This window comes from Colossoma macropomum, unplaced genomic scaffold, assembly GCF_904425465.1.
Source record: "Colossoma macropomum unplaced genomic scaffold, Colossoma_macropomum, whole genome shotgun sequence".
Classification (NCBI taxonomy): domain Eukaryota; kingdom Metazoa; phylum Chordata; class Actinopteri; order Characiformes; family Serrasalmidae; genus Colossoma; species Colossoma macropomum.
The window spans coordinates 134,095-149,614 of NW_023495319.1; the positions used below are offsets into that span (position 1 = coordinate 134,095).

The 15,520-nt window shown below is 40.1% G+C and overlaps 1 protein-coding gene across 1 annotated transcript in view; it reads right to left on the reverse strand.

Moving 5' to 3' along the window:
• Positions 1-15,520, reverse strand: part of LOC118801765 (von Willebrand factor A domain-containing protein 7-like) — a 69,097-nt gene that overhangs the window by 39,385 nt on the left and 14,192 nt on the right. The window contains exons 7-14 of the mRNA XM_036562129.1: positions 15,190-15,362; positions 14,879-14,994; positions 13,499-13,615; positions 11,740-11,913; positions 9,462-9,594; positions 8,292-8,444; positions 7,964-8,056; positions 7,057-7,328 (exon numbers count right to left, since the gene is read on the reverse strand). Coding sequence (XP_036418022.1) covers positions 7,057-7,328; positions 7,964-8,056; positions 8,292-8,444; positions 9,462-9,594; positions 11,740-11,913; positions 13,499-13,615; positions 14,879-14,994; positions 15,190-15,362 — 1,231 coding nt within the window. The remainder of the gene's footprint in view (positions 1-7,056; positions 7,329-7,963; positions 8,057-8,291; positions 8,445-9,461; positions 9,595-11,739; positions 11,914-13,498; positions 13,616-14,878; positions 14,995-15,189; positions 15,363-15,520) is intronic.

Here is a 15,520-nt window from a genome sequence, read left to right on the forward strand (position 1 = left end):
CTCTTTACCAGTGATGACTCCTTCTTGCACCTGTCTGCTGGTAGTTTTTCACACTCCTACATTGCAAACTGTTCAAGCTCTTGGTTATTTGCAGGGTGTCTCTTCCCCATGGCAGAAGAAGACTTTCACTGGAGCTGAGATCAGGACTCATTGCTGGTCAGTTCAAAACAGTCCACTTCTTTCTTTGCAGCCATTCTGTTGTGCTTTTTGATGTGTGCTTTGGATCTTAATCATGCTGAAGGACCAATGATCTTTGACCTTAACCTAGCTTCCTTACACTAGGTAGCACGTTTCACTCTGAATTGTCTTGGTCATCTTCTGATTTCATTATTCCCTTAAATTCGGTTGAGGCCTTCAGTACCTGAGGCAGCAAAGCACCCTTTTCCATTCTTGTGTTTGGAGATAATAGCACTTCTGATGCTCTTAGGCAGCTCTCATGTCTTCAGCATTGTAAAAAGGCATCAGGGAAAGTAATGTGGCCGTTTTAATCAGTAAAGCCATCATTCATTGGTTAATTAAAGTCATGTGAGCCCTCATTTATCACAGGTGAAACTAATCTAGTCTAATCTGAATGGAATTCATCAATAAGGTGCCAAAAATTGTGTCATATCCATTTTTTTTTTTACCCTTAACTGTTGGGTAATGGACATGAGTGTATATTGACCAAAGATGTTTCATAACACATTTTTGATTTTGTAGATATTGTACATTATGTACTTAAAATTCATGGGTGCCAATAACGGTGCCTAGAACTGTATAAACACTGTTACAGTTTCAAGACGTATCATTCACTCGCCAGTCTATACAGCCCGCATGTGGAAAGTGATGTCATGAACACGGACACATTTACATAAATCCACTCATTCAGCTTACAGCAGTTCAGCCCCCCCTTGACCTACAGCAGTTTAGCCCCGCCCACTCAGCCTAACACTGAAGTTATATGAAGTGTTTTGGATTTTATTAAAATACAGCAAGAAGTAATATGATGACAATGATGACAGGACAACATCTGTATAAAAATCGTTTAAAATGAAACCATTATAAAGGTATTACGGGGCGGCACGGTGGCACAGTGGGTAGCGCTGTCGCCTCACAGCAAGAATGGCCTGGGTTCGATTCCCGGCCGGGTGACCAGGGTCATTTCTGTGTGGAGTTTGCCTGTTCTCCCCTGTGTCTGCGTGGGTTTCCTCCCACTGTCCAAAAACATGCAGTCAGGCCAATTGGACATGCTGAATTGCCCCTAAGTGTGTGTGTGTGAATGTTATGTCTGTCTGTCTGCCCTGCGATGGACTGGCGACCTGTCCAGGGTGTGTCCTGCCTTCCGCCCAATGACAGCTGGGATAGGCTCCAGCACCCCACCGTGACCCAGAAGGATAAGCGGTTTAGATGATGTATGTATGTATGTATGTATAAAGGTATTACAGGTTTTGAGAGCTTTGTGATGTTTACTGGACTTTAGAGCCTCAAGATAATGACCTTAAATATAAATTCATTGCTGTGAGGTCTTGTTAACTCAAAAATGGTATTTAGTTTTAAGTCTGATATTTTTAGAACAGAGGTTCTTCTTAACCTTTTTCACAGTGTGACCCTTTATTTGGTGCTTATTTCACACCTTGATCTTCATGACCTCTCTGGCCATTAAGGACCCCTGTCTTGGTATAAATTTATCCAAGTCAGTCCTGAATATCTAGGACTATTGGTATTCCCAAAATAGATGTGTTAAAGTTTCTTTGCTTGACCTGCAGAAGCTACAGTGCAAACTCCAATTTAGCATTTTTCAAAGTACACTTTCACTGGATGGCGTCTGTGTATTATTCTACAGTAAACTTCCTGTAGTTTGTTGGTTATAGAAAGCTTTTTTGGAAATAACCAAGTTGTTTTCCAATGAATATTATGAAATGTGTTATTCCAGTTAAAAACAGCAGGGGGAGTGGCTGCATTGTCTTGCAGTAGTACATTTCTTGTACATTTGTTAGTGGCCTGTGAACTCACTAGAGCGCAGTCAGCATCAGTGGAAACTGTGATTGTATAGAAGGTTGATATCAGGACTGTTTCAGCCTGGACTGATTCAGACATTACAGCTCACTGGAGAGAGACACTGGAAGAGTTTAATATACACCAATCAGGCATAACATTCTGACCACCTCCTTGTTTCTACGCTCATTGTCCATTTTATCAGCTCCACTTACTGTATAGGTGCACTTTGTAGTTCTACAGTTACAGACTGTAGTCCATCTGTTTCTCTGATACATTGTTAGCCCCCTTTTACCTTGTTCTTCAGTGGTCAGGACCCCCATGGACCCTCACAGAGCAGGTACTGTTTGGGTGGTGGATGAGTAATACTGACGTGGTGGTGGTGTGTTAGTGTGTGTTGTGCTGATGCGAGTGGATCAGACACAGCAGTGCTGCTGGAGCTTTTAAACACTGTGTCCACTCACTGTCCACTCTATTAGACACTCCTACCTTGTCAGTCCACCTTGTAGATGTAAAGTCAGAGACGATAGCTCATCTGCTGCTGCACAGTTTGTGTTGGTCATCCTCTAGTCCTTCACCAGTGGTCATAGGACGCTGCCCACAGGACGCTGTTGGCTGGATATTTTTGGTTGGTGGACTATTCTCAGTCCAGCAGCGACACTGAGGTGTTTAAAACCTCCAGCAGCACTGCTGTGTCTGATCCACTCAGACCAGCGCAACACACACTAACACACCACCACCACGTCAGTGTTACTGCAGTGCTGAGAATGATCCACCACCCAAACAGTACCTGCTCTGTGAGGGTCCATGGGGGTCCTGACCACTGAAGAACAGGGTAAAAGGGGGCTAACAAAGTATCAGAGAAACAGATGGACTACAGTCTGTAACTGTAGAACTACAAAGTGCACCTATATAGTAAGTGGAGCTGATAAAATGGACAATGAGCGTAGAAACAAGGAGGTGGTTTTTTATGTTATGGCTGATCAGTGTACGTGTATGCTTACCTTTATTCCTTTGAAATGGTGCCACAGGGGCCTCCCCCCTCCATCACAGTTAACCCGCAGAGGGGGAGCAAAGCCAGAATGAACCTGTAGAGAGAAAAGAAAGAGTTAATTAAAGTGGAATGTGAATTTACTTACTGGTACAGAAATAAGAACTGACCATGGAAATATTGTTCACATTGCATATGCATATATTATGGGTTGATAGTGAGCCACTGGTGTGTTGTTACCCCTGTAATCTGTATTGGTATGTTCCAGCCTCAATTAGGGTGGGGCTTAGAGTATAAAGCAAGACCATATGGGGTTCTTTAGGTAGTCAAGGAGTCGGCTCAAGGGAGCCATAGTGTGCAGTCTGTTTGGCCTCGTAGCCTCAAGGCATGTTTAGGTGCATCAGGCTGATGTTTAGGCTGTGAGCACGAGTTACTGATATTAGCTGAGGAGCTAAGAGTCACCTTAAGAACCAGTTTTGTTTTTAAACCTCCAACACTGCTGTAAATATGTAAATATCTTCTTGACTGGGTGATCGATGCTTAATAAATGACTGACAGCACTTGAACTTACCTGGACGTGTGTGCGACATCACTTGAAGGGGAACCCAAAGCTTCTTTCCTGCTTGTAGCCTCACATTACTGGTGATATCATGTTCTGCTACATATGGTGACGACTGCGCACCAATACAGAGCAGCCAATCAGAACGAAGCTCATTTACATATATCAGTCTTTTCAGGCACAGTAACAGAAGCAGCCTGTTCAAAGAGAAGCTGGAAACAGTCATTTAAAAATGATTTATGACCATTTTTGTTACACCAACAACATAAGGAGACCTCAGCGAAAATGAAAGACAAGAAAACTGAAGAACATGGGCCTTAGCTGTACACTGCTTCAACTTCCAAAAAAGTTGGGACAGTAGATAAAATGCTACAGAGATCCAGGATTTCTAAACCTACTTTATACTCTGTATTGAAAAAAAAAAAAACACATGATATTTGATATATTTTAGCAACTTTTAACTTTTTTTTATATAAATATACATTCATTCTGAAACTGATGCCTGCAACATGTCCCAAAAACATTTGGACAGGACTGCTATGTTGTTAAATATTCAGAAAACATCTTCAGAGAGTTGATGTAATCATGCTTGGATATAAAAGGAGCATCCAGGAAAGGCAGAGTCCTTTATGAGTCTTCAGTGAGTGATTGCAAGAATTTTATGTTATGTTTATGATGTTTTTTTTTTACCCTCCACAGTGCATAATATCATCAACAGATTCAGGGAATTCAGAGAAATCTCTGTGTGTAAAGGAAAAGGCCAAAAACCACAAATAAATGCCTGTGACCTTCAACCTCTCAGACAGCACTGTTTCAATGATGATATCACCACATGCGTTCAGGAATACTTTGACAAACCGTAATCAATAAACACTGTCGATCGCTGCACAGTGGGAGTCACATCAACAACATCCAGAAACACCGCCGACTTCTCTGGGCTCAGGCTCATCTGAAATGGACTGATGCTCAGTGGAAACGTGTACTGTGGTCTGATGAGTCACCCTTTTAGATTGTTTATGGAAATAATGGACGTTGTGTTCTCCAGCCTAAAGAAGAAAAGGACCATAGAGATTGTTACCGGTGTAAAGTTTAAAATCCAGTGTCTATCATGGTGTGTGGGGAGTATTAGTGGGTAACCTGTACATCTGTGAAAGCACCATTAACACTGAACACATTTTGGAGCAACATATGCTGCCTTTCAGACGCCGTCTTTTTCAGTGACGTATATGATTATTTCAACATGACACACCAACTTAAATGATCTCACTGCACTGAAAGAAAATTTTTCTAGTTCTTTTATTTCATCAAGTGGTCCTTGTCATTCATCAATGTAACTTGTACATTGGAAGGAAATGTCGTTCTTTAGGCCCCAACGTGAAACACACAACAGCAGCACGTTACATAGGACTTTACAGAGTGCAGATACAGAACAGTGTGAAATGAGTGCAGACTATACACTAAATACATAAAACAGAACAATAAACGTACATGACAAATACATCTAACCCTAACTAGACAAAATAGCAAAACAATATACAAGAATATGTATCATATATGATTACATCATATTAAACATATTAAATTTATCAACTAGATTTAAGATGATTTGCCAATATATCATCTTTTGTGTGATCTTTCACAGAATTCAATCCAGAACTTTTCCAGCTTCAGGGATGAAATGGAAACAGTTCCACTTTCCAGAAGATCAGGATAGTGTGACACAGCACATTATGTTGTACAGCCTATAATGTGGATCACTTCCAATGTGATTCATGTTTTGAAAGCCAACAGTAGGGGGTGCTCTGACCACTTTCCTTCTCTATATGACATGATTCTCACAAACATACAAAAACACTGACCGCTCACCTGACCCATCACCCAGAAGTGAGTTAGAAATTGCTCTCTTATTTACTATATCACTGCCCCTAGTAAAAATGCACCTCCACATATAAACCCACATTCACAGGTTCCGTTTCTTTCTACTTATTGATTACGAGACTGATGAGGAGAGTTACTGCACTGAGCCACAGACTGAGAGCCAGGCCAGCAGGGGGCACCACGGCCCTGGACACGGCGAGCCTCAGGAAAGCGTAGTTGGTGTCATTTGTCTCCGGCTGTGTCACCTCAATGGTGAGAATGTCTTCTGTGCCGGCTTTAGTGTTATCTGGGGCGCTGAGCACCACGACGCCGTTAGCCACACCATCGCCCCCTGTTGTCAGAGAGCTGGGAAACATGATGTTGTACTGACCACTGTTCCGGGCAGTGACGGTGTAGTTACTGTAGCTGTTGTCTGTTGCCACGGTGAAAGGGAGACTGAACATCTGCCCTGGAAACCATGTTCCATTTCTCACAGCCTGAGGAGGATGGAAAACAACAGCTGATAGGAATGAAAACATTTACTTGAATTAAAATGATAACAATGATTATCTAAATAAAAGATATTTCAATATCAATACTGCTTGATATCGATACTTATTGAGGTAGTTTTGATAAAGCTTACTAAAGATCAGTTTAGGTCAGACTGTTACCTTACTGATCCCTTTCTCTGCCACTATACACCCTTTAACTGCTGCTGCACTCAGTACTTTAACTTTAGACCCATACTTTGCACATTGTAAGGTTAAATTATCTCACTGCATTGAAAGATAATTTTTCCAGTTCTTTTATTTCATCAAGTTGTCATTGTCATTCATCAATGTAACTTGTACATTGGAAGGAAATGTCGTTCTTTAGGCCCCACAGATATGACTGTGTGTGTGTGTGTTTGAGTGAGTGATGGTAGGAATGTTTTGTTTCATTTTATTTTATTTTATTTAGTTATATTTTATATTTATTTTATTTTATTCACTACATGTAAATGTCTGTCTGGTACTCTGCACTGTGAGCTCCTGTAAGCAAAACCAAATTCCTTGTATGCGTAGCATACCTGGCCAATAAAGCTTGGTATTGCGCATAGTGATCTTAGGTTTGTGTGCAGCTGCTCAGCCATAGAAATCCATTTCATGAAGGTCCTGATGCTCAGTGCTTGTGCTGATGTTGCTTCCAGATGTGGTCTGGAGCTCTGTTGTTAGTTACTGTGATACAGCAGAGGATAAGCCGATTTTACACACTTCATGGTTCACCACCCGGTGACACCGCTTGATGAATTCACATGGTCTACCGCTTTGTGGCTGAGCTGTTGTTGCTTTAGATGCTTCCATTTCACAATAATAGCACTTATAGTTGACCAGGGCAGATCTAGCAGGACAGAAATATGTTTGTTTTTATATACCTGTTAGCAATGTGGCTGAAAGACTTGAACTCAGTAATTATAAGGGGTGTCTACATACTTTTGGCCACATTGTAACTATCACAGTGTAATTATCGATCATTATTGATAATAAATGATATGAAAAATGACATTGTGATAAGATTTTTGGTTCTGTTACCCAGCTCTAATTTGACGTGTAGCACACAATGCTATAATCACACAATACAATAACCATCATTAAAACGGATGTGGAGTTGAGTGTTCATGGTGTGATGGACTCACAGTGACACTGATGTTGGAAGCTCTGTGCCGGGTGGACGACTGTCTCTGAAAAACATTATAGTCTGAGGTGGAGGAGGAGTTGATCTGACCATTGACGCGTACAAAAAACTCCCCCTTTGGCACTGTGGTCACCGTCACCAGATAGTCTCCGTTCCCCACGTCCTCCAGAAGGCCTGTGTAGAACCCGGAGCCTGAGGCTTCAACCAGGCGCACTGTTGTAGGCACCTCCGACCCCGAGCCAAGTATAGACAGCAGTAGAGTCACGTTTCCATCTAACATCAGGGAGAAAGAGAGAAGGAATGCTGTGGATAGTTCTCAGCAACTGGGGGGTGTTTGCAGTAGTTCATTGAGAAATCCCCAAATCCTTACCCCAACATAGTCAATCTATGTACTGAAGCTATGAGACTGATGTAGCTAACAAGTAATTAAAGCTTAAACTCTACCAATTAGCATAGTGCTAACTGCATGCATACATCAGCAGACAACTGCAATCATATCAAAAGTTTGGAATTTTTGGCCACATTAATATTTATTGCTATATTATATATAATAACTTATATAATACAATGAATTACAATGATGCAGACTTATATTATTTATTAAATGTTTCACGAATGTAATGAACAAGATGTGGTTGATTGTTTAAGTGAAAATAATTGAACACATCCTCTACAGAGACACACTTCAGCACATTTTAATACACAATTACTGTTAATTTGCTAAAATTAGGCATTTTATACATGTATCTGAAATCAAATTGATCTTATATTATTGTAAACATCAATTACAAACATTGGAACAATAGTGCACATATATAGAAATGGACTAAAGTATGTTTGCATGGATAAAAACAACAAGAAACTATCTAGAAACTAGGCTGTCTTGTGGGTTGTGAGGGTTGACTTACTGGCACGAGGTCTGCTTTTGAACACGGTGTAGCCGGGGTGAGGGGTCTGATAAACCTCCACAAAGTCAAACTGGAAGTTTATTGAACTTTTACCTGGAAACAAAGCAGATTTTGCAATGGAGATTATGTCGTGTGCAAGCTTAGAGTATTAAGTGAGTTACAAAACACTTTTCACTTATGCTTAAAATGTACTAAAGGCCTAAAGTAAGGATGAAATCCTTTTTACATGAGAAGCACCTCATAGACCTGGAATGATGATTCCACTTGCTAAAATATCTATTTTCATATTATATTTTTAAGCCTCTCGGTGAGCTTGAGAGAGTTTTACCGGTGACTTTGAGTGTGTAGGGCTGAGTTGAGTTCATGTAGATGAGCCACTCTCCTGGTTGGCTGGAGTTTTTGATTTGCACCATGTGGAAGTTCACCACACTCTGAATCACAGCCAGAGAACCATCTGGCTGACCACTCGACTGAGACTGACCTGTGAGGAGGGGAGAAACGTTCTAGTCTTGTATATGTTATTACATCAGAGCACAGTTTATGCACTGTGTTCTTTCAGGTTACGGAAGGATGCTTTAGTGAAGAAAATGGTTCTATATAGAACTATGAACACTCAGAACCCATTGTGAAATCGTTCTTTAGACTGATGGAGAATGTGCTATAGATGGTTCTATATAGAAACTTTTTGAAAATGATTATATATAGAAATCTTTCATGATGGAAAGAACCATTTAAGCATGCAAAGGGTTCTTTTGAGTGTACATGGTTCTATTATCTTTATTACAGAACCCTTGAATCATCTTTTTAAGCATGGTCCTAGCCTATCTCTGGTATTTCCTTTTGCTTTCTTGTAACTTTAATGAGTTTAATGATCACATTTTTTTGGATTGTTTGTTTGATTTTCTATGGTTTCCTGCCTGGTTTTGACCCTGCCTGGTTTTGACCCTGCCTGGTTTTGTTGATGCTTCTTCTGCTTGTGTAATAAACCTGCAGCTGATTCCAAACATCTACTGGGAAGTTACTCGTTACATAAAAAATAGGCCATAACTTTTGTACAGGCCACATTTATACATTTTTATTTATCTATTTTCAAGGGTTCTGCCTTGAGATTTGATCTCTACATTTGAAATATGATCAATTTCAGTATTCATTTTATTATGACTCTGTTCTCAATGTTCTACAGCTTTCTCAGTCATTTTAGACCCTTCTACAGCTCCGTTCATCATTCATTTCTTTCATTTTTGTGCACTACTATCCTACCGAAACCCGTGATATTTTTCAGGACAAGCACATTAAAATCTTTTTATGCATTCATCTGCCACCAGATTGGCTTTATAATATTAAACACTTATACATAGCAGCATATCTCATAAAAACAAGAACACTTAAAACAATCTGATCAGGAAAGACTGCTTTTAGGAAAAATAAACTGGAGACAACTTGGTAAATGTTTTGTTACATTGTAGGTTCAGAACAGTAGAGTACAGTATGTGATCACCAGAGGGAGCAGTGATGGTGAACTGTGTTGAATTTCCTGTTATGTAGAACGTCAGGTTTTTCACAGAGGAGTCCACTGCAAAGGAGAAATGTTCTGCTGTCCCCGGGTCCCTCACTGCCTGAAATATGGTCACCTGAGGAGACACAGGAGAGGTGGATTAACACTCAGAAACTCACATTAATATCATTCACCACAGTGGTTCTGGATGTGTATTACAGTAACAGTGAAATGCATGTACAGCAGCTCAGTTTCAGTCACCCAGATCAGATGAACTAGGACTCTGTTGTCTCTCTGAGTGTGAAATGTTGTGACTGTGTGTTGAGCTGCTAGTGAGCAATGAGTGGTAAAAGGGGAGGGTGAGAACCCCCTGCTGTGAAAAACGATTCACACCTTGCTGCAAAGTAAGTACATTTTATTTATATAGCACATTTAAAACCAAAGTGCTTTACAATAAACTACAAAATTTCCACCTTCCGATCACCACCACCGTACAATCACACAACAGTGTACAGACTTCAGTCTACAGTTCAACGGCTGCTGAATGCTAATTGATAAAAATGTGTTTTAAGCTTAAAATAGTCACAGATGGAGCCTGATGTCACTTGGGAGACCGTTCCAAAGTCTTGGTGCAGCGACAGCAAAAGCACGATCCCCTTTTTGTTTAAGACGAGACCGCGGAACAGTTAACAGTGCTTTAGATGCAGACCTTAAATATTTTGAGGACACATACATACAAAGCATGTTCACAACATATGCAGGTGCCTGACCATTCAAAGCTTTAAAAAAACCATCAATGCCATTCTTATGGGACTCTGTAATGCGCTGGGAGCCAGTGTAAGGATGCTAAACCTGGAATAAAGGGCTCTCTGAAGAGATGCTTCGTTAATTCCAAAATATAGTGCATTACAGCAATCGAATCTAGATGTCACAACGGCATGAAAGACTTTTTCTAGATTTTTCCAGCATTAAGAAATAATTTTAAACTGCATTTATTTGCTTATCAAATTTTTATTTAGTATCAAAAATGACCCGAAGTTTTTAACTTGTGTTTTTTTATAAAAGGGGTTAAAGAACCCAAGGTTTTTTTCAAGCTCTTGGATACTGAGGTGGGGGGTGGGGGGGGGGTGTATCATATACACATGATACATTCATTGAATCTTCCTAAAGAAAGATGATTTCCAAGGTTCAAAGGTAAGTACAGTTGTACATCATCTGCATAACAATGAAATGAGATGTTATGTTTGCGAATAATTTGACCTAGGGGGGAAAATATATAACGAAAAAAGGACACGGCCTAAAATAGACCCTTGTGGAACCCCAGATGTCATAGCTACAGATGCAGAGGAGTATTTCCTAATGTTAACGGAAAAGGTTCTGTATTTAATATAAGAGATAAACCAATTAAGAGCTAAACTCCTGACCCCAACACAATGTTCCAAACGCTCAATGAGTATATCATGATCAACAGCGTCAAACGCAGCACTGAAGTCCAGCAAGACCAGGACAGAACAGTCACCAGAATCAGCAACAGTCCTGTCTGACACAATAAAAAAACAATTATAAAATTATAAAAACACTTATATAAATGTTAATTTGCTCACCTATGAAGACAGAAATCCAGTTCACTTCTAGTTTATAAGCCATACTTATTTTCATCCCACCGCTACCATCACGTTCGAGGGGCAGTCGTGGGCTGGAGGTTAGGGCACCAGCCTTGTGATCGGAAGGTTGCTGGTTCGATCCTCTCAGCTGACAGTATGTGACTGAAGTGCCCTTGAGCAAGGCACCTAACCCCCAACTGCTCCCCGGGCGCTGTGGATAGGGCTGCCCACTGCCCCCTAGTGCATGTATGTGGGTGGTTCACTGCACGGATGGGTTAAATGCGGAGGTCTAATACTTCTGTGTGCGAACATAGTTGGCTGATGGTTCTGAATTCTATTCTATCAAAATACATTCAATCAGCATTATTGAAGAAAAAAATTATAGTGCAAAAACTGAGGGACCACCAGATCAGACAGAAATGAATTAACGTCTTTCTGTGAAAAAGGGTCAACTAATACATTCAAGAGTACAAACATTCAAGAGTGCTGAGGGCGACTTTAGTCAACAGATGTATCATTTCTATCCCATCAAAGCGCAGTTATCAGGACATACAAACCAAACTGTTTAACAAAAAAGTGACTGGAAGTTGTTAATGTGTTTCTGATTTGCATATCTGGCTGTCATATTTTATGAGTGCAGAGATGTTGAGAAGTGTTTTTATCAGTGTTGGGTTTACCAGAGAAGAGACGGAGGTGTCATTGATGGCGCTAGTAGTGTTAGATAGCAGTTGATTGGGGACCTCGATGGCCAGTCCACCTGAGGCCACCGCTAAATCCTCGTACACCTGGTTTACAGGGTTAGAGAGGCTGCGAGTCCTGTTGGTCAGAGGATTGGTCAGCACAAAATTCACCTGTTAACGCAACAGAGATGAAAATGAGATAAGATAATAATGAGATGAGGGACAGCAAGGCACTCAAGAAAAGAAGTAGCAAGAAGAGATTTAATAAACAAACCAGTCCAAAATAAGTCCTATAAAATGATGTTTTGTTAGTGTGAGAGATAACTGCGACTTCTAAGGCCCAATCTTAAATATTGGATTGCTCTAAACAGCCTTTTTGTAGCTTTTCACTGTCTCTAAAATGTTCTCACATATTCACACGGGTACTTTGGCTTGTCAGTTTCTTTCCTGACCAGTGCCAGTGTAGTATGTTGGTTGGTGGTGTTTCTTTGATCAGTGTGGAAGAATATTTAGTAACTACATAACTGGATAAGAAAAAGACCAGAATAGATTGTTGATGGATTATTAGAACTGACCCTTTTGGTGAAGTGGAGAGTCACTGTTGGCCAGCACTGCATGACAATACCACTCTGTATTATGGGCAGTTTAGATTAATTCATTATGTTCATGTCAATTACAAAAACATTTGGTAACACCTACATAAACGTTTTATTACACCTAACTTAAACCTATATAAACATTTATAAAGGCTTATTCCAAAGAGCGTTCATTTTCATAGTGATATGGCATCAAAATTGAGTAAAGCAGCCCTTTATGTGCTCTATAAATGTTAATGAATGTTGGTTTGATGTTCTTATTGTGGAATGTGGTTTTAGCTTTACGCTAGATGTAACTGGACCCATGCCTTCCAAAAAGCTCCACCTTTGACTCATCAGTCCACATAATGTTATTCCAAAAGTCTTGGGGGTCATCTAGATGTTTTTTGGCAAATGTAAGATTAGCCTTTGTGTTCCTTTTGCTCAGCAGTGGTTTGACCTTGCAGCTCTCCCATGGACACCATTTTTGCCCAGTGTCTTTCTTATTGTGGAATCGTGTACGTTGACCTTAACTGAGGCAAGTGAGGCCTGCAGTTCTTTAGATGTTTGTCTGTTTTTTTGGGACCTCCTGGATGAATCATCAATGTGGTCTCTGTGAAATTGTGGTAGGTCGGCCACTCCTGGGAAGGTTCAACACTGTTCCAGGTTTTCACCATTTGTGGGTTGACGGCTTTCACTGTAGTTCTCTTGAATCCCAGAGCCTCAGGAATGGCTTTGTTACCCTTTCTAGACTGGTAGAGTTCAGGTTTGGGATTACAGGTTTGATTTTGCTAGAGTTTGTTTTGTGTCTGTATTTGAATCTCTTTAGAATGAAGCATCATGTCCAGCTTTTTGAGACCTTCTAGCTGCTTCACATTGCCAGACAGCTCCTATTTAAGTGATGTTTAGGTTCAGTAGGTCTGGCAGTGATCATGTCTGGGTGTGGATTGTGAAGTTGAACCTAATAGTCAATTGAATTTGGATAGCTGGTTAATTTAGTAGATAAGGGGTGATTAGTTTTTCACATAGGGCCAGGTAGACATTTTTCCTTTATTTATATATATATATATATATATATATATATATATATATATATATATATATGAATTAAAAAAAAGTTTAATGTTAAGTACCTGACAAGACTCTAAGCTCTAAGAAATCCTTGATTGGTTAATACTTGCCGTGGACTTTGTGCTCTCGATCAGTGCCAGAACTGTACTTTTCATCTCAGGGTCTTTGGGTTCTCCGTCAGTGAAAAGAAAGATCTCAGACGCCACAGGAGCAGCTGCAAGAGCGAGCTGTGGAGAGATATATAGAGATATTAGAAGAATGTGTTAAATATGTAAAGTATACATACCTATCATGTGTTTTTTGTGAAGCTGGTGTCAGAAAACATAAATATATAATCATAAAATCATAACATTTTTCAAATGCATCACACACAATCTGTCAGCTCTGCCCTCAGAGCCGATAATACCCATTAAATACAATCACAAACAATAATAACTTTACTTTCAACTTGTTTAACCCGTTAACCTCTTCTTGCAGGCCCCCTGGTGGCCATTCGACCAACAGAATGGAAACAGACTTGGATATTTTTACTGTAAAATTAAATAAAATATAAAATATAAATAAAATATTTTGTCTCCGTAATTCTCTTATCAGATGAACTAGGACTCTTTTGTGTCTCTGTATGTGAAATGTTGTGACTCTGTGTTGAGCTGCTAGTGAGCAATGAGGGGTGAAAGGGGAGGGGTAAGAACCCCCTGCTGTGAAAAACTATTCACTCCTCTCCACAAAGATGGACATGCTGAGATTAAACAGACACAACTGCAGCTTTCTGCATTTTCCACCTGGAAAAAGCTTTTTCACCTGGAAAAACCTATTTAAGGTTCACGATCAGACCTTAAAACCACTTTTGTACCTTTGAGGGAACGTTTACATTATTTGTATCTTGATTGATGAAAAATGTCCCTGCACAGAACCTTTATTTCTCACAGTATAGATGACATCAAGAGGTGGGTAATCCAAGTCAGAAAGTAAAAACCTTCCCTAGGATTTTGTTCCAAATGCCTAAACACCTGGTTTGAGCAAAGTAGAGAAGCCAGGGAGTTGGGACAAAATCCTGGGGAGGATTTTTTACTTTCTGGACCAGGATTGGCCTCTTCTAATGGCTAGTTAAAGCAGCTGTTCACTGAAATGTTAGCCTTGAAAAACTCATGTTTGTTGTTCCAGAAAACCAACCTTAAGTCAGAGGGTGGTCTCCTTTTAACTGCCCAGGGTTTTAATTTTTTGTCCTCCCATCCAGTGAAATCAGTCAATTAACAGTATGCAGTTGAACGTGATCACATGATGCATAATCTGCGTTTTGATTGGCTGTTTCATGAAATTTGCTTCACGAAGTTCAGATGCTTGCAACTGTTTCAGCAGAGTTTCAAGTGAAATGCAGATGCTTTACATTATACATCTCAAGGACAATTTAGTTTCATGTAGGTTTCAAACAACTAAAATTAAATAAACAAGTAATAAATAAATAAGACACACAATGAACTGTACCGTACCCAAAGTCCAGAGAGACTCATTTCAAGATCATCTGCTCCTTTACCACCAGCAGAAAGAGCATTGACTTTAGCTTTGAACACATCAGGGTCTGTTGTTTTATCCACTGGTCCGAAACCTGTGGGATACAAATACAGGACATTTAGGAGAAAAATTGAAATTTCTTTGTAATATTCAGATTTTCAGTTCACAGTGGTCTCATTCAGAGGACCAGAATACATAAAAGACTAAAGCTACATGATCAATGCAAAAGTACATAACTATATTCCTGAAAAATAAAACATATAAATAGAAGCACCACAGCACAGCCCACCTGAGTTGCTGAAGGGGACGAGGACGTAGGCCGAAGGTTCGTCCGCGGTGCCCCGCCTACTGTCGATGATGAAGGAAGTGATATGTTTGACCTCAGCGATTTCCTCTGTCATAGTGACTGAGGTGTCCACCACGAAACAGAGGACTGAGGACGACTTAGAGATTCCCATCAGTCTGGCAGATAAAGAAGACAAACAGAGAGAAGATAAACATCTAAACAGGTTTGGATCTACATCAGCGTGTCTTTGTTTCATCTCCATCTTACATACTTTTCACCAGGGACCTCTAACACCAACAGGTCTTAAGTCTGGTCAAAAACTTATTGACTTTCT